General features: G+C 44.6%; 2 protein-coding genes across 3 annotated transcripts in view; both read right to left on the minus strand.

Moving 5' to 3' along the window:
- draxina (dorsal inhibitory axon guidance protein a) overlaps positions 1-4,511 on the minus strand; it is a gene marked incomplete at its 3' end in the record, with an annotated part of 41,558 nt that extends 37,047 nt beyond the window's left edge. Inside the window, exon 1 of the mRNA XM_083661703.1 lies at positions 4,374-4,511. The remainder of the gene's footprint in view (positions 1-4,373) is intronic.
- A 10,270-nt stretch (positions 4,512-14,781) lies between these two features.
- The window catches only part of pank4 (pantothenate kinase 4 (inactive)), a gene marked incomplete at its 5' end in the record, with an annotated part of 37,815 nt that continues 34,872 nt past the window's right edge, over positions 14,782-17,724 (minus strand). For both annotated transcript variants that reach the window (XM_083661572.1, XM_083661571.1), the window contains one exon: positions 14,782-16,349. In XM_083661572.1, the coding sequence (XP_083517698.1) occupies positions 16,100-16,349 (250 nt within the window). In that variant the 3' untranslated portion in view covers positions 14,782-16,099. The remainder of the gene's footprint in view (positions 16,350-17,724) is intronic.

Here is a 17,724-nt window from a genome sequence, read left to right on the forward strand (position 1 = left end):
GGGGGTGCTCTTTAGTTTGTGTTTTGTTTTCTGTATCCGGGCCTGCATGCTCGTTTCTCTTTTCGTTTGTTGCCAAATAAAAAAAAACAAAAAAACATTTGAACTAAAATTCCATATATTTTCCTCAGACCCTCCTACTCCTGTATGTTCTTGACTGGATTTCATTTGGGTGGGTATTTGATATAATACATGCTGACCGCAGCTGGGTAATAAGAGCATCCGTCTATCTGAACATTATTCTTCAACAACAAAAGCTGTGGACTCAAAGTGATTCTACAACAACATCAAAACTATCATTATGTGTCTATGAGACCTGATCCACAACATTTTCCATACTTTTCCAGACCTTTTTTTCCTTTGAAATTGCCAAACTATTCAAGACCTGAAAATGATCAAATGCATTTTACTACTTTTCCAGACCTTCCTCTGATGTGGCCCTTATATTATATATATATTATATTTCATTTGAGTCCCGCCTGACACACAGAGACACCAACCATTGCATGCACAAAAACACACTGCATGGACACACACACGCGCGCGCACACACGCACACGCACGCATGCACGCACACACACACACACACACACACACACACACACACACACACACACACACACACACACACACACACACACACACACACACACACACACACACACACACACACACACACACACACACACACACACACACACACAGACACAGCGGGGCAACCTCTCTGGGAGAGAGGGAGAGAGGCAGAGAGAGACCAGAATAGACAGAGATAAAGAGAAAGAGAGAGAAGAAAGAAAAGTGAGTGAGTGTGTGTGTGTGTGTGTGTGTGTGTGCGCGCATGAGAGAGAGAGAGAGAGGGAGGGGCTGAGTGAAAAGTAACAGAGACTGAGAATGTATCCCGTCTTAATGAGGCCAAAGTGCTGGTGTGTCATCTCTCTCATTTAGTGGAGAGCAGCTGGCTGAGATGCAGCTGGCATGAGAGTTCTTACGCTGATACACTACGTTACTGCATGCTGCAGATCTCTCTCTGGGTCTGATACACTACGTTACTGCATGCTGCAGATCTCTCTCTGGGTCTGATACACTATGTTACTGCATGCTGCAGATCTCTCTCTGGGTCTGATACACTACGTTACTGCATGCTGCAGATCTCTCTCTGGGTCTGATACACTACGTTACTGCATGCTGCAGATCTCTCTCTGGGTCTGATACACTACGTTACTGCATGCTGCAGAGCTCTCTCTGGGTCTGATACACTATGTTACTGCATGCTGCAGATCTCTCTCTGGGTCTGATACACTACGTTACTGCATGCTGCAGATCTCTCTCTGGGTCTGATACACTATGTTACTGCATGCTGCAGATCTCTCTCTGGGTCTGATACACTATGTTACTGCATGCTGCAGAGCTCTCTCTGGGTCTGATACACTACGTTACTGCATGCTGCAGATCTCTCTCTGGGTCTGATACACTATGTTACTGCATGCTGCAGATCTCTCTCTGGGTCTGATACACTATGTTACTGTATGCTGCAGATCTCTCTCTGGGTCTGATACACTACGTTACTGCATGCTGCAGAGCTCTCTCTGGGTCTGATACACTATGTTACTGCATGCTGCAGATCTCTCTCTGGGTCTGATACACTATGTTACTGCATGCTGCAGATCTCTCTGGGTCTGATACACTACGTTACTGCATGCTGCAGATCTCTCTCTGGGTCTGATACACTACGTTACTGCATGCTGCAGATCTCTCTCTGGGTCTGATACACTACGTTACTGCATGCTGCAGATCTCTCTGGGTCTGATACACTACGTTACTGCATGCTGCAGATCTCTCTCTGGGTCTGATACACTACGTTACTGCATGCTGCAGATCTCTCTCTGGGTCTGATACACTACGTTACTGCATGCTGCAGATCTCTCTCTGGGTCTGATACACTTTCCCTCAGCCGGCTGGTTATGGGAGGGAACCGTTCACTTGGCCAGTCATATGCCAGTGATGGATTCAGTCCTGCCCAATCAGTAACGACTTTGCGATCAGACGACACGGGAGGCGCAGCCCATTTTTCAAACCACTCTCTCATCGGTGCTACGACCTGTCACTCATTCAATTTCACCCCCCTAGACCCGCCCTCAAACCCCAGCAGTGGCTGTGAAGTGGCACAGACTAATTTATGTAGTATGCAGAGCGCAGCGATTCAACGTCATATTATAGTATAGAGCCTAGTTCCTCATTGCGCGGGTCGCGAGACGCTGGCGGCTCTCGAAGCTTTAGTTGGCGGCTCTAAGAAATTGCAAAAAAAATATATACTGTATATATATATATATAGCCTATATATATATATATATATTTTTTTTTTAGATTGTTTTTTAGATTGTTTAACCCTAATACTGTCTGCGCTCAGGCGTACGCCTGAGCTGTGGGGGAATCAGTTTCCAGATCCTGCATATTTTAATAAAATATCGATACTTGGTGCCAGTGTATCGATAACGTATCGCAAGTGGAAATATCGCGATACCGTGAGTATCGATATTTTGTCCCACCCCTAGTTAGGCACTGGTAGCCACTTGGTTGGGGTTAGGGTTTGGATATGGTGGGGCGCTTAGGATTAGGGTCTCCAGGGGAACGCTGGGGTTCGGGGGTCAGAGACCCCTTCTCCCCCTGGAGACCCTAACCCATAACCAGGGAGAGCTCCCCGCCTTTCCCCCATCCTCTACCTCTACCAGTATCAGCAGAGTGCTTCTTAACACTCTGGCCATGGGCGTACATTATTTACGCACAAGGTTACTGTGCTCGTTAACATCCGATGCACAAGGTGCGTGACGGAGCGGCAATATAGGACGGCGTCAGAATGAGAAGTGGCAGTCTGAGTCTCTGAGATGTCAGGAGATGATCTAGAGATGCAGGAGCAGGAGCATCTCCCCAGCTGCGGGAGGACTACACAACGCGGTTACACTGCGGACCCCCTCAAGGAGGACTACACAACGCGGTTACACTGTGGACCCCCTCAAGGAGGACTACACAACGCGGTTACACTGTGGATCCCCTCAAGGAGGACTACACAACGCGGATACACTGCGGACCCCCTCAAGGAGGACTACACAACGCGGTTACACTGCGGACCCCCTCAAGGAGAGAACCACTGATTTAGAATATGATCAGAGGGAGAGCATGAGAATATCCACTATGAGAGAGAAAGTGATATTCCTGATGATGGATAGCACCAATTAGGTCATTAACCTTTGTTGGACACTTTCTCACATGGATCCTCCAGATTTTAGCACCGAATCATGAAATTGATTATAAAATCATGCAGATCCCTTTCACACGATAGTTATCTATTCACTTTCAAACACGTCATCACTTAGTGAATGTGGTCCTTGTTTTGGCCCCCAGGCTCAGAGGGGTCCCTCCCCAGGCTCAGAGGGGTCCCTCCAGGCTCAGAGGGGTCCCTCCCCAGGCTCAGAGGGGTCCCTCACTCCCTCCACACTTCTTCTGATCATGTCTAATGCTTCCTGCGGATTGACTTGCTATTAATTCCAGTCCACAAATACACTGTATAGTGCATCTTAATTGCATAGTCTCACAATGAGAGTCCCCACTTGAATCTCTCCCCTCTATCTCTCTCTCTCTCACACACACGTCACTCTCACTCTATCTCACACACACACACACAATCTCTCTCTCACACACACACACACACACACTCTCTCTCTCTCTCTCACACACACGAGCGCGCGCGCACACACACACACACACACACACACACACACACACACTCTCTCTTTCTCTCTGTTGTGCAGTGAGCAACCATAAACTGTAATAATTTCTCCTCGCAACCATCCTATAAACGGACATGATCAGTCTCCAGTGTGAAACTATAAGCTGCAGGATCAAAGCACGTCTCGCCTGTTGTTTGATTGCAAAGCCTCATTGTAGCTCCTTACTTTGTATGAGTTGATCAGCTCCTCATCAACACAGCCAGGTTGATCCAGACAGTTGCAATCATTCAGATAGCCGATTAACTTTTGTGGAATTAGTAGCTATTCATGTGCATTCAGAGCCGATATTGGCTTTTTTAAGCCTGGTAATTCATATTGCATTTAGGCTATTAAGGAAAAATAACGTGTAATCCTACAATACATTTTAGTAAGATAGATAGCCTATAGCCTACTGTTCAATTATTACAGCAAAACTACCGCATTCAATCGATAGCTAATTATGATATAGGCGATAAAAAGTACCATAAGATCATATAAACCCGTTATAAGCCGCTGTGATATTAATTAGGCTATATAGTGGTTGTTCGGCTGCCTACACACAACAGTAACTAACAACACAGACACAGTGGGAGAATGAAGCAGATGTCTTACCCGCGTCTCTTTGTCGCTTTCCTCTGAGGCTGGTTCTAAAGGCTGCAGGCAGCAGGTAGGCAGGCGCAGGTAGGCTGACAGACACGCACACGGTGCGGCAGGTAGGCAGGCAGCAGCTCGGTAGTCCGCTCAGAGCACAGCCACCCCGGGATGTGCGGAGCGGAGCGGGGACTGACGGGAGCTTTATGACGGGAGACACTAGCCCCGGGTGCGCGCCCCCGTCTGTATGCGCGGTCACGTCGGGACTCTGTCTCATTACCAGGGGACAGTCAGATGTCAGGTCGGAGACTATCCCGGGGGGGGGGGGGGGGGGGTGGACAGATTGTCGATGATGGGGCGATTATTATTATTAGGCTATAGGCTTTATTTTAAGGTGGTGGCCAACTGTGTGTGTGTGTGTGTGTGTGTGAGAGAGAGAGAGAGAGAGAGAGAGAGAGGTGGGGTGGGGTGAGGCCGGAGGGAGAGATCATCGCTGTGTTTCATAAGCGATCCATCGTGATTTTTCTCACAGCTTGTCAAAAATGTCCCTCAAGATTCTAAGCTGCCTCAGGCATCCAGACCAGAGCATCCTGAGAATCCTCAAAATCGAGGGGTGAACCATGAGAGGAGAGTAGGCTACGTGCCATTTGGTCAACTTTACAGGAGAGGGGAGGGGGCATAGCTACTTGATTTATTAAATTCAAGCTAATATGGAATTGTTGTGCAATGTTCAGGTCTTTTTGTTTAGTTTAGAATGAACACAGGCAGCAGCAGCATGTCCTTCATGTGTAGAAAGAGCTCATTTTGATCTCTACATTTTCACCCAAAATGTCACTTACACCTAACCTGACGCTGGCAGATGGACGGTATAGCTCCACATACGTTTCACTAAACCGAGAATCTCTTTTGATCTCGCGAGGTTATCCATCTTGCAAGCAAGGTTAACTTACACCTGCCTGGCTCCAGACCTTTGAAGCCACGCCCACTCCACACCTGCTCTCAACCCTCAAAATGTTCCCGTCATAGCCTGGGGGGGGGGGCAGGGGCGTGACGACATGACGCTCACCGCTCTGCTTATTGTGTCCTCCAAAATGTGTCTATTTTGTAGGCTAAATGCTAAATTGAAGCTAATAATGACAACAAATAGTGGTTTTCATCCAGTCGTGGATATAGCACATTTTGCAATGAAACCCTGCAATTGCATTCTTATTGGGTTTTCCTATTGGATTTCCACATACCAAATTATAGTGAGCTGGGCCAATTATACATTTGTCACACTACAATGCCTTTTGTGTAGGATATATTATTTTTGGAAACTGATTGTGCACAAGTCACTTAAGGGATTAGTGTGACATTTAGAATTTTAGTCTGTTATTTTGGTTTGTCTTTCTGGATAAAAGAAATGCTTATTGAAGGATAAATCATGTACATTGTTTGTTTAACTGTTGCAGTAGACATGTAGGCTACTTTACTTTGTAATTAAAATTGTCTACCAAGTATCCAAGAAGCTCCTTTTTGTCTTTTGTTCTCTATGAAACCAGTGAGTAAGCTTTATACTCCTTTGGTTTGACTGAAGAATGCAAACAATGCTAATTGCCAGCTTGACACAACGGGACACAAGTCTGGTGAAGAGAGATAAGACTAAGATTCAAAATGTCAAAATATGGTATGCCTTTAGAATTCTGTTTATTTACCCTATGTATCATGCATCTATGTCTGTTTATTTACCCTATGTATCATGCATCGATGTCTGTTTATGGAACAAAGTTGAATGTTGCATTCTTGAGGTTTGTTCAGGATGTGATAGAGTGCAGAGCTTTCTGATGTTTTGATGGGAGCAAACCATGATTCGTAGAACACAAAACGGTGTATTTCTTGCTGAGAAAGAAAGAACTTCCACTTGGAGGTGAGATTTCTACCTCTTGCTTCATGCTTCCAGTGTGTCAGGCATATTTGATATCAGAGCTGTAAAGAGGGCGACATGTGAATGGGACCACCGCAGCTCCTGTCTGCCTGCTGTGATGCTCAACATCCCCAGTGTCAGGAGTGAAGTATTTCTTAGTGTTTGGTTTATACTGAAACTCTAGATGTGTAGCTGTACATAGGAGAAAACAAAAAACAGTACCAGACACTTTGGACAAAGCCAATCACATTTTTCAGACTCACTTACATTCATGTGAATGCCCTGATGCCGTGAGTTGAGCCCCACCTATCTGCTACACGCACAGCAAAACAAACACTGAGAATAACAGAATAACTTCCCATGTATCAAAAATAATGAAAAAAATTAAGGAAGTTAGTCAAAAAGCACAAATTAAATACAGTAACATCAATACATCTCGAAATCTGTTAACTGAAAAAGAGTATTCACACTATCAACATCCTATGTTTAAGTTGACTTGACATCAAATTATTATGTTGCTCAAAATCAACACGATGTTAAGCTACCATGTTTGAAAGTAAAGCTCAAGTTAAAACAGCTTTTATAATGAGTGTTTACTGTAACTGCAATAATTAGTGTTATGCCAACATAGTCAAGGATGCACTAGGTTTCCCAGGACCTGCAGTAACATAATGTTACGCTCGTGGTTATGACAATAAGTTAAACCAGTGGTTCACAACCTTAGGGTCGCGACCCTAAGTGGGGTCACCTGGAATTCAAATAGGGTCGCCTGATTATTATTATTTTTTACACCACACAATTTAAAACTAGCAAAGATGATAAGGGGCACTTGCGTTTTTTTAGTTCTGAGTTCAAAGTGAAAGTGATAATATCTAAGATTTCAGTTTTGTTCTCTTGGGTGACACCTATGGTGATGAGTGGTAATTGCAGGTGAGATCCAAAGATCCAGTGTCAATGGGCTCACTATCAGATAGTAGAGATGAAACGATATGAACATTTCATATCACGAGTATAGTGATGCAAAAATTATCAGTTATCAGTATTATCACAGTATTGTTAAAATGTGCTGAAAATGTTCAAAAATTCCTCATACACTCACAGATTTCACCAAGTTTTATATTGAAAACTCAGACCCAAAAAGGATTCATACACTCACTGAAATCATTTCTCCAAGGCTGCGCATCTGCATCTGGGAGACGGTTGCCAACTTTGGTTGATGATGGACAGAATTTACCATGTTTTTCAAAGCGTATGGTTATCAAAAGGAATTTTATCATGGTTATAATAAGGAATTTTAGCACGTTATCATTAAAACCGGTTATCATTTCATCCCTAATAGATAGTGACTTTAATTATTAAGTTTTTTTAGATGAAAATGTTTAAATCAGAATTCTGAAAATAAAGTCAGAATGTCAAGATAAAGTCAGAATTCTGAGGGGAAAAAGAAGCATACTGTTACATGTGACATCACTGATGATGTCACTGATGATATTATCGATGGTGTACCGGAATTTGAAAGTCTATTAGGGTCCCTAGATTTTTGTCACATTTTTGTCAAGTTAAAAAAGGTTGGGAACCCCCGAGTTAAACTGTAGGACATGTGGGCTGACCGACCCTACTGTAGCTGTAGAAACAAGTGTAGCTCAGTGCATGCAGGCTACAACAGTATGTCACAAAGCATAGCTAATTAGCCTGGTGAACCAGCCAGTCACGTGAACTCACATTTAATTTCGTTCTTCATTCCCGTCTGGCCTGGCTGAAGCCTTCATATTCTTTGCAGTGGGCGGAAGTTGGGCGGGTGTACTTGCCTTGACAGACAACTCCTTCAGCTAATCAGCGTTGGATCCAGTCAAACCCAAATCCACTCGGGAGAACGGCAAAAACAAATTTTTCCACCCAGAAACTAGTCTATTTCTGCAATAACTGCACTTTATGGCCGTTTAAACTAGTCGAATGTTGACATTACTCCTCGAGGCGGACAGGCAAGGAGGCAGCCATTACTGTTTTGTGAGGTTCCTGATTGGCTGGTTACGATGTCAACTACGAGGCGGGTCGCTGATTGGCTCGTCCACTTTGCAGTTTCTACAGAAAACCCTCCCAGAGTTGAGGCCAGACGGTTTGGTAGAACGAAATGAAATGTGAGTTCACGTGACCGGCTGGTTTACCAGGCTAATACCTAATAAGATGATACAAACTTTGACCTGTGAGTTTTTTGTTTGAAATTTTTTCAGGATTAGTTATTTTTTATGATAAGCATAAGTCGAATAAAATAGCATTGTTTTGGGACAGTCTAATATGCAGAGGCAACACGTCCTCATACCGAAACAACAGAACAAGTCTATTTCCAAGTCTAGTCTAAAACAACTTGGTTAAGATTAGGGTTATGGTTTGGGTTAGTCAAAAAAAAAAAAAAAAAAAAGGAACACGTCGCGAGGCGAGGAAGTCACTGGTCCACCAATCCCACCCCTTCACCGCTATGTGTCAGCGAGCCATTTCAATATAAAGCTGTGTTCACACCCAGTGATTTATTTTTCGCTCTGTCGCTTGATTCAACCCTTTGGAATCGCTCTGTCGCTGTGTTTAAATCGCTCATCAACAGGCACACGAATTGACGGACATGTGGGGGCTATAACGTTACGCAATGTCATGATGTTTGCCCACTACAAGCCACCGTCGTTGTTTACAAGCTAAGCCTATCAACGTGCTCCTATCGCGAGCTCTATACCGGTAGTACAGACTTCACTTCATGTCAGCTGTCAGCCTGTCAATCAGCTGTCAATGCGGTTTGTTGCCACACAATAAACCAGCAGTTTGTTCCAAGCCAGTGTGATCCTTGACTCACTCTCACACGGCAGCCAATCAGCGTTGAACAGCGAGCGACTGATGCCAGCATATTTTCGCTCGAGTTGGGATATTTCATCTGGGGCGACGAGCGTATTTTCTCCCTATCGCTCTGTCTCTGTCGCTCGGACGCCCAGCGATTTCCCCCCCGGGCGAATATACGCTCAATCGCTCGTTTGCATTGACTTTGTATGTAAACTCCATGCCAGCGAAAAACTTTAATAGGTCGGTGTGAACGCAGCTTAAGACTGTCGTGATATTAAAGACCCACCAGAGGTCGCCGCTACTTCCTGGTTACAGCTCCTGACTCTAGCGTATGCACTGCACGCACTTACTCACACGCCCGCAAGAGGTAGCATTCGTAAACATCGGTCGTTAAATCGTCCAATGTTGACGCGTTCCCCGTGAGGACGGCCTGGCAGAGCACTGAATGCATGTGGAACCTTGCAGAAGTGGCAGAACACTGAATGCATGTGGAACCTTGCAGAAGTGGCAGAGCACTGAATGCATGTGGAACCTTGCAGAAGTGGCAGAGCACGGAATGCATGTGGAACCTTGGAGAAGTGGCAGAACACTGAATGCATGTGGAACCTTGCAGAAGTGGCAGAGCACTGAATGCATGTGGAACCTTGCAGAAGTGGCAGAACACTGAATGCATGTGGAACCTTGCAGAAGTGGGAGTGATGAAGGAGAGGCATAGCAGCAGGACCCCCTGCCAGGCTGCCTCACACACCATCAGCACATGGCTCCCAGCCCCCAGCAGGCATCCATATACCAGGGTGTGGAGCTGCTATAGCGCCAGGGGCAGCTGGGAGCTTCAGTATGGGTGCATGTGGCAAGTCTCAACACACTTGTTTTCCCCCCTTGATGGCTGCACACAGCAAAACTCTCTTGCCGCATCCAAAATGATGTTTGGAATGTTGCACATATCAATTTGAAGATGTGTAATTCGCTTTTGGTTTTCAAAAAAATGGTTTCTGAAGCTATTTTTGAGCGTTATAAGTGTGAATAAATTTTCTGATGCTGTTTAACTTTTTTCTGTGTTGTAAACATTGACTGTTGTAAATTATACTTTTCTGTTGTTTTTCTTTCATTTTGGAGGAGAGCTTAACTGAGTAGAAATGAGGTCAGGTATAATAGAAGCATTTTGCTTCTGCCTGAGCCTGTTCAGTCTCTGGTTGTTTGACTTTGTTTATACTGTGATTTTGTTGTTTATAATGACTGAATAAAATTACATTACATTAAAAAGCAAAATCCAGGGTTACTTAATTCCCTCAAATGCAAGGACCCAACACGGCATAGTTTGAGACATGGATCAAGGTTAATTACTGTGACAACACTGAGAAAATCTAATTTTCTCAAGGCAGGCGGCGCGTGAAACAAGGGCACATAGGCCTGTGAATCTTCACTGGCTTCACGATTCGATTAGATGATGATTCATCTGTCAACGATTCGATTTGATTCGATTCCACGATGCATCTCGATACAGCTCCAACAGTATTGCATCTCCAAGTATCAAATCCTCAATTTTTTGTACTATTACTGCACATGGCTACTTTTTCATCAATTAATAGATAAATATCAAGGCCCTTTTTTACTTTAAAGTGTTTTAAAATCTGAATGTCAACAGAAATTTAAACGATTCAACGATTCATCTGTCGTTTCGATTCAATTCACACGTCCGCATCGCGATGCATCGATTATACGATTAATTTTGACACCCCTAATAGACGGTGGGAGACACACCATATCAAAAGAGCTTCAATTTCTAATCTTGCACAAAATATATTAAGAGTTCATTTGCAAAAACAGATAAATGCCATTCTTAAAATGAGTAAACGTGTGTTTGATACACTGGGATGCGCATAAAAATGATTTGTGTGAAAATGATTAGGTGAAAATGTTTCAATTATGATTTATAATAAAAATATACAAAAATAAATCAATTATAATATAAATACTTACAATGGAAACCGATAAAAAAACAAAAGCAAATGGAGATATATTTTTTGCAAATTAACTCTTCATAGAAATTCGAGCACTTTCAAGCACCCATATCTATTTATGCCTAATGTTCATTTACAAACACTTTCAAGGCCTTGACCCCCCCCCCACACACACACTTCAAATTCAAACTCTCAATGATTTCAAGGACCTGTGGGAACCCTGAAAAGCAAAAGGAACAGGCAAACACAAATGATTAAAATATAGGTTTTTCCACATTTAATTAAAATTGATTGTCAGGAGAAGAATATAATAACACAAAAGTGTGCTTATATGAAGTGATGCAAATTAATTATGTACACAATACTTGTATATCTCACATATATGTACAAATGACGATACAATATCACAAAGTGAGTCCACATGTCAAGCGACTATAACTTTGGGAAACATTTTGAGGGCAAAAGGCAAAAGGCCTTCAATGAACTACCTTCAAGTCAGATAGTTGAGTTAACTAATGTTGCCTGTTTGTGACAAAATGAAGCGCTGTGGTTTTTATTGCATTATAGTTTAGGGATCAACAGCAGCTTTTACTTCAGCTTTACATCCATTTCCGTATGACAGTAAATCAATGGCACAGCCCCGACGGGCTATAACTCTCGGTTCAAAACAAAAGAAAAAGAAAATGGCGCTTTCATAAGAGAAAAATGACTGAAGAATCAAAGATAAAATATTTTCACCTGAAATATGCAGTGTTGACTTTGACACCAAGCACCCTGGAAAAGGGACATTCAAAGAATCTACTTCACAGTAGAACACTGCCATCTTGTGGTGTAACGCTGTACAATTACTTCAAAGCTCCTCTGATAAAGTGCTGCTACTCACACTGATCAAAACACATTCCCTGAAGCAACTTTAACACCTACATGATAATAACACTGAACAATGACCCAATAATCTCAGCTCATCCTCTGGCAGTGATGAACAACAGGAAAGCGTGGATTCAGACGGCGTGTGTATATTGTAGCCTTCAACAGCAATTCAAAGCAAGCTGGTTGAATTCTGTGTTGAGTGAATATAGGGCTGGGGTATCGTATCGGTACTCGATACTTTAGGGTATTGACCAAAATAACCAAGTAGTATCAAGACTTCTCCAGTCAAACGATACTGGCTGCATTCGATCCGTTTTGTGCGCAGTTCTAGAGAATAAAAGACCTTTGCATGTTTTTGCTCGCAGTCAATCATAGCAAGCGTTCTTCGATTGATTGTGACGTGTGATTGGCCAACTACCTCAGCAGCTACAACCCATAGTGCCATACAGTCTGTGGTGAAGGTGAGGTATCCAATGAAGTACTCTTGGTGTATGTATCACTTCAAGGGTACTGGCACCAAACCATACCCACTACCCAACCAAACGATACCCACACTGCCCAGTGCCCACTGACCAACCAAACGATACCCACACTGCCCAGCGCCCACTGACCAACCAAACGATACCCACTGCCCAGGGCCCACTGACCAACCAAACGATACCCACTGCCCAGCGCCCACTGACCAACCAAACGATACCCACACTGCCCAGCGCCCACTGCCCAACCAAACCATACCCACTGCCCAGCGCCCACTGACCAACCAAACCATACCCACTGCCCAACCAAACCATACCCACTGCCCAGCGCCCACTGACCAACCAAACCATACCCACTGACCAACCAAACCATACCCACTGCCCCGCCCTACGAGTGAAGGATGATTTGATCACATCGGCCACAAGGCACATTAAACACACTTTCTGTGAAAAGCTTTACTGCTGAAAGCTGTAATTACCACACCCACACACACACACACACACACACACACACACACACACACACACACACACACACACACACACACACACACATCCTTACGGTAACTGGATGATGTGGCAGGGTGCCAGTGACTGATGTAATATCAGATCATCTCTTGTGTCTACAAGCTCTCCTCTGCTATCACAGTCTGTTAAAGGGACAGTTCACCTAAAAATGAACATTCAGTCATTATCTACACCCCCCCCCCCCCCCCCCCATGTCAGAGGGTCGGGTGAAATGTTTTAGTCCACATAACAGTCCTAGAGTTTCACAGGGAAACACAATATCAGCATCATCCTAAACAACTCAAGTGAATGGTTTCTTTCAAACTAAAAAAAACTAGAACGACCGCAACGCGGACTTATGCCTCCGCCATTAGTTCATTCTTGAGTCCAAGTGGATGTTGGAGCCAAATTGGAAGAAATTGCATCAAGGCGTTTCTGTGCAGAATTGGATATTTGAGCCAAATGTGAAGAAATTTAGTCAAGGTGTTACTGAGATATGGCGTTACCGAGCTTGAAAATGGCATTTGTTAGGTCACTGTGACCTTGACCTTTGACCTTTGATAACCAAAATGGAATCAGTTCATCCTTGAGCCTAAGTGAATGTTTAAGGCGAATCTGATGAAATTCCGTCCAGGCGTTCCTCAGATATCGCGTTAACAAGCTTGAAAATGGCGTTGGAGAGGTCACAGTGACCTTGACCTTTGACCTTTGACCACCAAAATCTAATCAGATCATCCTTGAGCCTAAGTGAATGTTTAAGGCGAATCTGATGAAATTCCGTCCAGGCGTTCCTCAGATATCGCGTTAACAAGCTTGAAAATGGTGTTCGAGAGGTCACAGTGACCTTGACCTTTGACCTTTGACCACCAAAATCTAATCAGATCATCCTTGAGCCTAAGTGAATGTTTAAGGCGAATCTGATGAAATTCCGTCCAGGCGTTCCTCAGATATCGCGTTAACAAGCTTGAAAATGGCGTTCGAGAGGTCACAGTGACCTTGACCTTTGACCACCAAAATGTAATCAGATCATCCTTGTGCCTAAGTGAATGTTTAAGGCGAATCTGATGAAATTCCGTCCAGGCGTTCCTCAGATATCGCGTTAACAAGCTTGAAAATGGCGTTCGAGAGGTCACAGTGACCTTGACCTTTGACCTTTGACCACCAAAATCTAATCAGATCATCGTTGAGCCTAAGTGAATGTTTAAGGCGAATCTGAAGAAATTCCGTCAAGGCGTTCCTCAGATATCGCGTTAACAAGCTTGAAAATGGCGTTCGAGAGGTCACAGTGACCTTGACCTTTGACCACCAAAATCTACTCAGATCATCCTTGAGCCTAAGTGAATGTTTAAGGCGAATCTGATGAAATTCCGTCAAGGCGTTCCTCAGATATCGCGTTAACAAACATCCGTACGGACGTACGTACGGACAACCCGGATCCATAATGCCTTCGGCCTGGCTTCGCCGGCGGAGGCATAAAAACGGGAGGGGGGGGGGGGTCTCCATACTGCTCGTCTGGTGTAATCCAAGTCTCCAGAAGCACCAAGATGCCAAGTTGACTTGAAAATACTTCATTTACACCCCGTTTTTAACTGAAATCTTCACTGTAGCTATGAGCTGAAAGTGAAAGACGTTCAGTTTGAAAGTTGGTCACCATTCACTTCAGGGGCCAGTTGCACCAACTGGTCTTAACTATGCCTGGTCGTAACTCCTACGTCGGTCTTAGTTAAGACCAGTCTTTAGAGTGGATTTATGCCTGTTGCACCAACACGGCTTACGTCTGGTCTTAACTACGCGGGTCGTAGCGATGCGCGTCCATGTGAATTGCCAGGAAATGCCCCCTGATTGGATGATGTTGCAAAAATGTGCCTCGCGACCTGCTTGGAGCGCACTGTGCCACTACGCTCTCTCAGCCACTACTGTAAGTGCATCACTACACCCTCCCTCCTCCCACCCTCCCTCGCTCTGGGGGAAAAATGGCGGCGATTGAGCCAGACAGACAGTCTGAATGAAATTGAATGTAATGTTCCCAATTCTATTCATTAAATTCTAAAAAATTAACGGCAACATTTGGGAAGGCTAAGCCACACAACTAGTTCATTATAATCTAACATCATGCTTCGATGGCGACGTTACGACGGTGACGATGACGGTAAGGACTCAAAAAGGTCACCGCTGATAAGACAGGGAGATCTCTGTTACAGGCAGGCTCTACGCCTCCTCCTTACCAGGCGTAAGAGTTACGCCTGGGCTTAGTGAATAGAAGGCGTAAGCCGTCTTGGTGCAACCGGCGTAGCTGTTAGGTCGTAAAGTTACGACCAACTTAGCTTAAGACCAGTGTAAGACCAGTTGGTGCAACTGGCCCCAGTTGTTTAGGAGAATGCTGTAACCCTCCAAACATGTTTTGTGGACTAAAACAAACATCACCTGCCCTCCCACTGGCATGTAGGTAATGAGTGAACTTTCTTTTTTGGGTTTCGGTTCCTTTAAGTCTATGGGAGACAACACACTTCAGTTAGTGAATGAGGTCAGTGGGCAGCAGACTAAGTGATTGTACAGCATACTGGACAGAGACCTGAAAGAAATCCATGAAAGTCATCTGAATAAAACCTGTGCTCAAATTACCCGCGACATTTTCAAATCAATCTAACGCATCCCTGTTAATGATCACCGTTAAAACCTGCCTGCATTTTGACAATCAGCGTTACAATCAATCACTCAGCGCAGCCTGGACGCCAAGATAGAATGTCAGCACTGTACGTTTCTCAAATCCACATACTGCACGTAGAATATAGAATATTACCTTTCTGAACCAAAAATACACTGCATGACATTTCTAGATACATGTATATAAATGTTAGAGTCTGCTACTGAAATAGTACGGTGGCCAGTAAGGTGTAAACACTTTCCTTTCACACCGGAGAGCCGTGTTCGATCCCCAGGTTTTCCAAAGTCTAAATTTAAATCGTAAGTCACATTTAACGTTTTTGTGATTTAAGGCCAAACATAAAAGTATGACGTTTTGTGTCAAACTTATTGCACGTATCCGTGGATTTCAGAAAGGTACAATGCCGACACGTTATTGTGGCGACTGGGTTGTTCAATGAGTGACGGTACTTATCATCCTCCTCAACACGTCCTGAGGACTGCCTGGTTCACCCGAGCTCGGCCCACTGTCCGACAGAACCCCTGGCCCTGGCTCAGGGCTCAGGAGGGGGTCGGTGCCGCGGGCTCCTGGCCGGACTTGCCGGGCGGCACCTCGTACTTGAAGACCACACTGAACAGCTTGCCCCCCAGCCGCTCGGCCAGCCAGGAGTTCTTGAGGACGGCCATCTTGAGGCTCTCACAGCTCAGCAGGGCGTAGTAGTTGGTGTGGATGGCCCGGCCCATGCCCTCGATCACCACCAGGTCGGTCTGACGCTCCCGCACCACCATGGCCAGAACTTTGTCCAGACGGCTGGGGAGGAGAAGCAGAGGACAAGGCTCCACTGATGCTGTTTGAAGGCGCAACACTTGTTTTACTGCCCCAAAGCACAAAAAGGCTGTAGTGTATTTGTGTGTGGGTGGGTGGTACGGCTGTGGCCGTGACATTTTTTGGTGAACTGTTCCTTTAACAGAGATATTGGCTTGATATCCCTATTAACTCATTCTCTGCCAAAGACGTACCCGGACGTACTTTTAACAATGGCGTTCTGTGCCAAAGACGTACTCGGACGTACTTTCATGTTTTGGCTGTTTACATTACATCAGACACTTTCCCTGCCTGTGACATTGTTTCAGGTCAAACTGATAAAAGGAACCCGCTAGTTTAGTATTTATGGGTGGAGCCTGTGGTCGAAACAGAGTCCGACCCAGAGTTCTCGGATGGCGACGATGGCGAGGAAGACGCCGGCGTTTTTGTTGTTGCTCCACGACGGAGCGCCAGGGCGAAGAAGGCTCCCCTTCACAGCGTTCTGATCCGTCTGACACAGATGAATCGGAGGAGGAGAAATGGGTGCCACTTGGAGAGAGCGATGACGATGGTAAAAAGTAGCCTATTTTTTGTATCGCGTTTGAGATGAAATGATCACACACACAACATTCGAGTATAATTGTCACGCATTGTTTATAACTTATGCCGCCGGCATGACTCGCTTCACGTTTCCTCTTGCCAGCTCTCCCTCTCAAGGGAGAGCTCTGTCACACTCAAGGGAGGGGGAATCACATGGATACGTCAAACGCGTCAAACCGCGTCACACACCCGTCCCCAGCAACCAAGGCGAAACATGTGTCACAAACATTTCAAAGTTTACAGCACTAACGTAGCTATTGTGTGATCTTCTGTGCTAACGTTAGTTATGAGAGGTAACGTGACAGCAGGTAACGTTACAGCACTCGTTATTCCTCTGTGTGTGTGTGTGTGTGTGTGTGTGTGTGTGTGTGTGTGTGTGTGTGTGAGAGAGAGAAAGAGTGTGTGAGTGTGACCACATAAGGGTTCGTTCCATTTGTTTATGCTTTTATCAAGCTAAGCTAAAAATCCACATGGCAACTGTAAAAGTAAATTATTTATTTGATTTTGTGCACATATTTATCATACTTTGATAAATACTGCGGCCAAGCCTCATCTGTCAAGAAACCCCAGGGGCCAGACTCTCTCTCTCCCTCTCTCTGTAGCCGCTCACTGGGCGGGATGGACCGACACAGCTCCCTCAAATACATTCTCTTATTTTTTATTTTTTATTTGGGAAAACAAATACTGTATAATGTGTCTGATGTGTCACTGAGGCAAAAAATAAAAGGCTCAAAAGAGAGTTCTGCTTGAAACGGTGTCCTTCACTAAAAACCTCTTTTTC

This window comes from Poromitra crassiceps (genome assembly GCF_964638095.1).
Source record: "Poromitra crassiceps genome assembly, chromosome: 27".
Lineage (NCBI taxonomy): Eukaryota > Metazoa > Chordata > Actinopteri > Beryciformes > Melamphaidae > Poromitra > Poromitra crassiceps.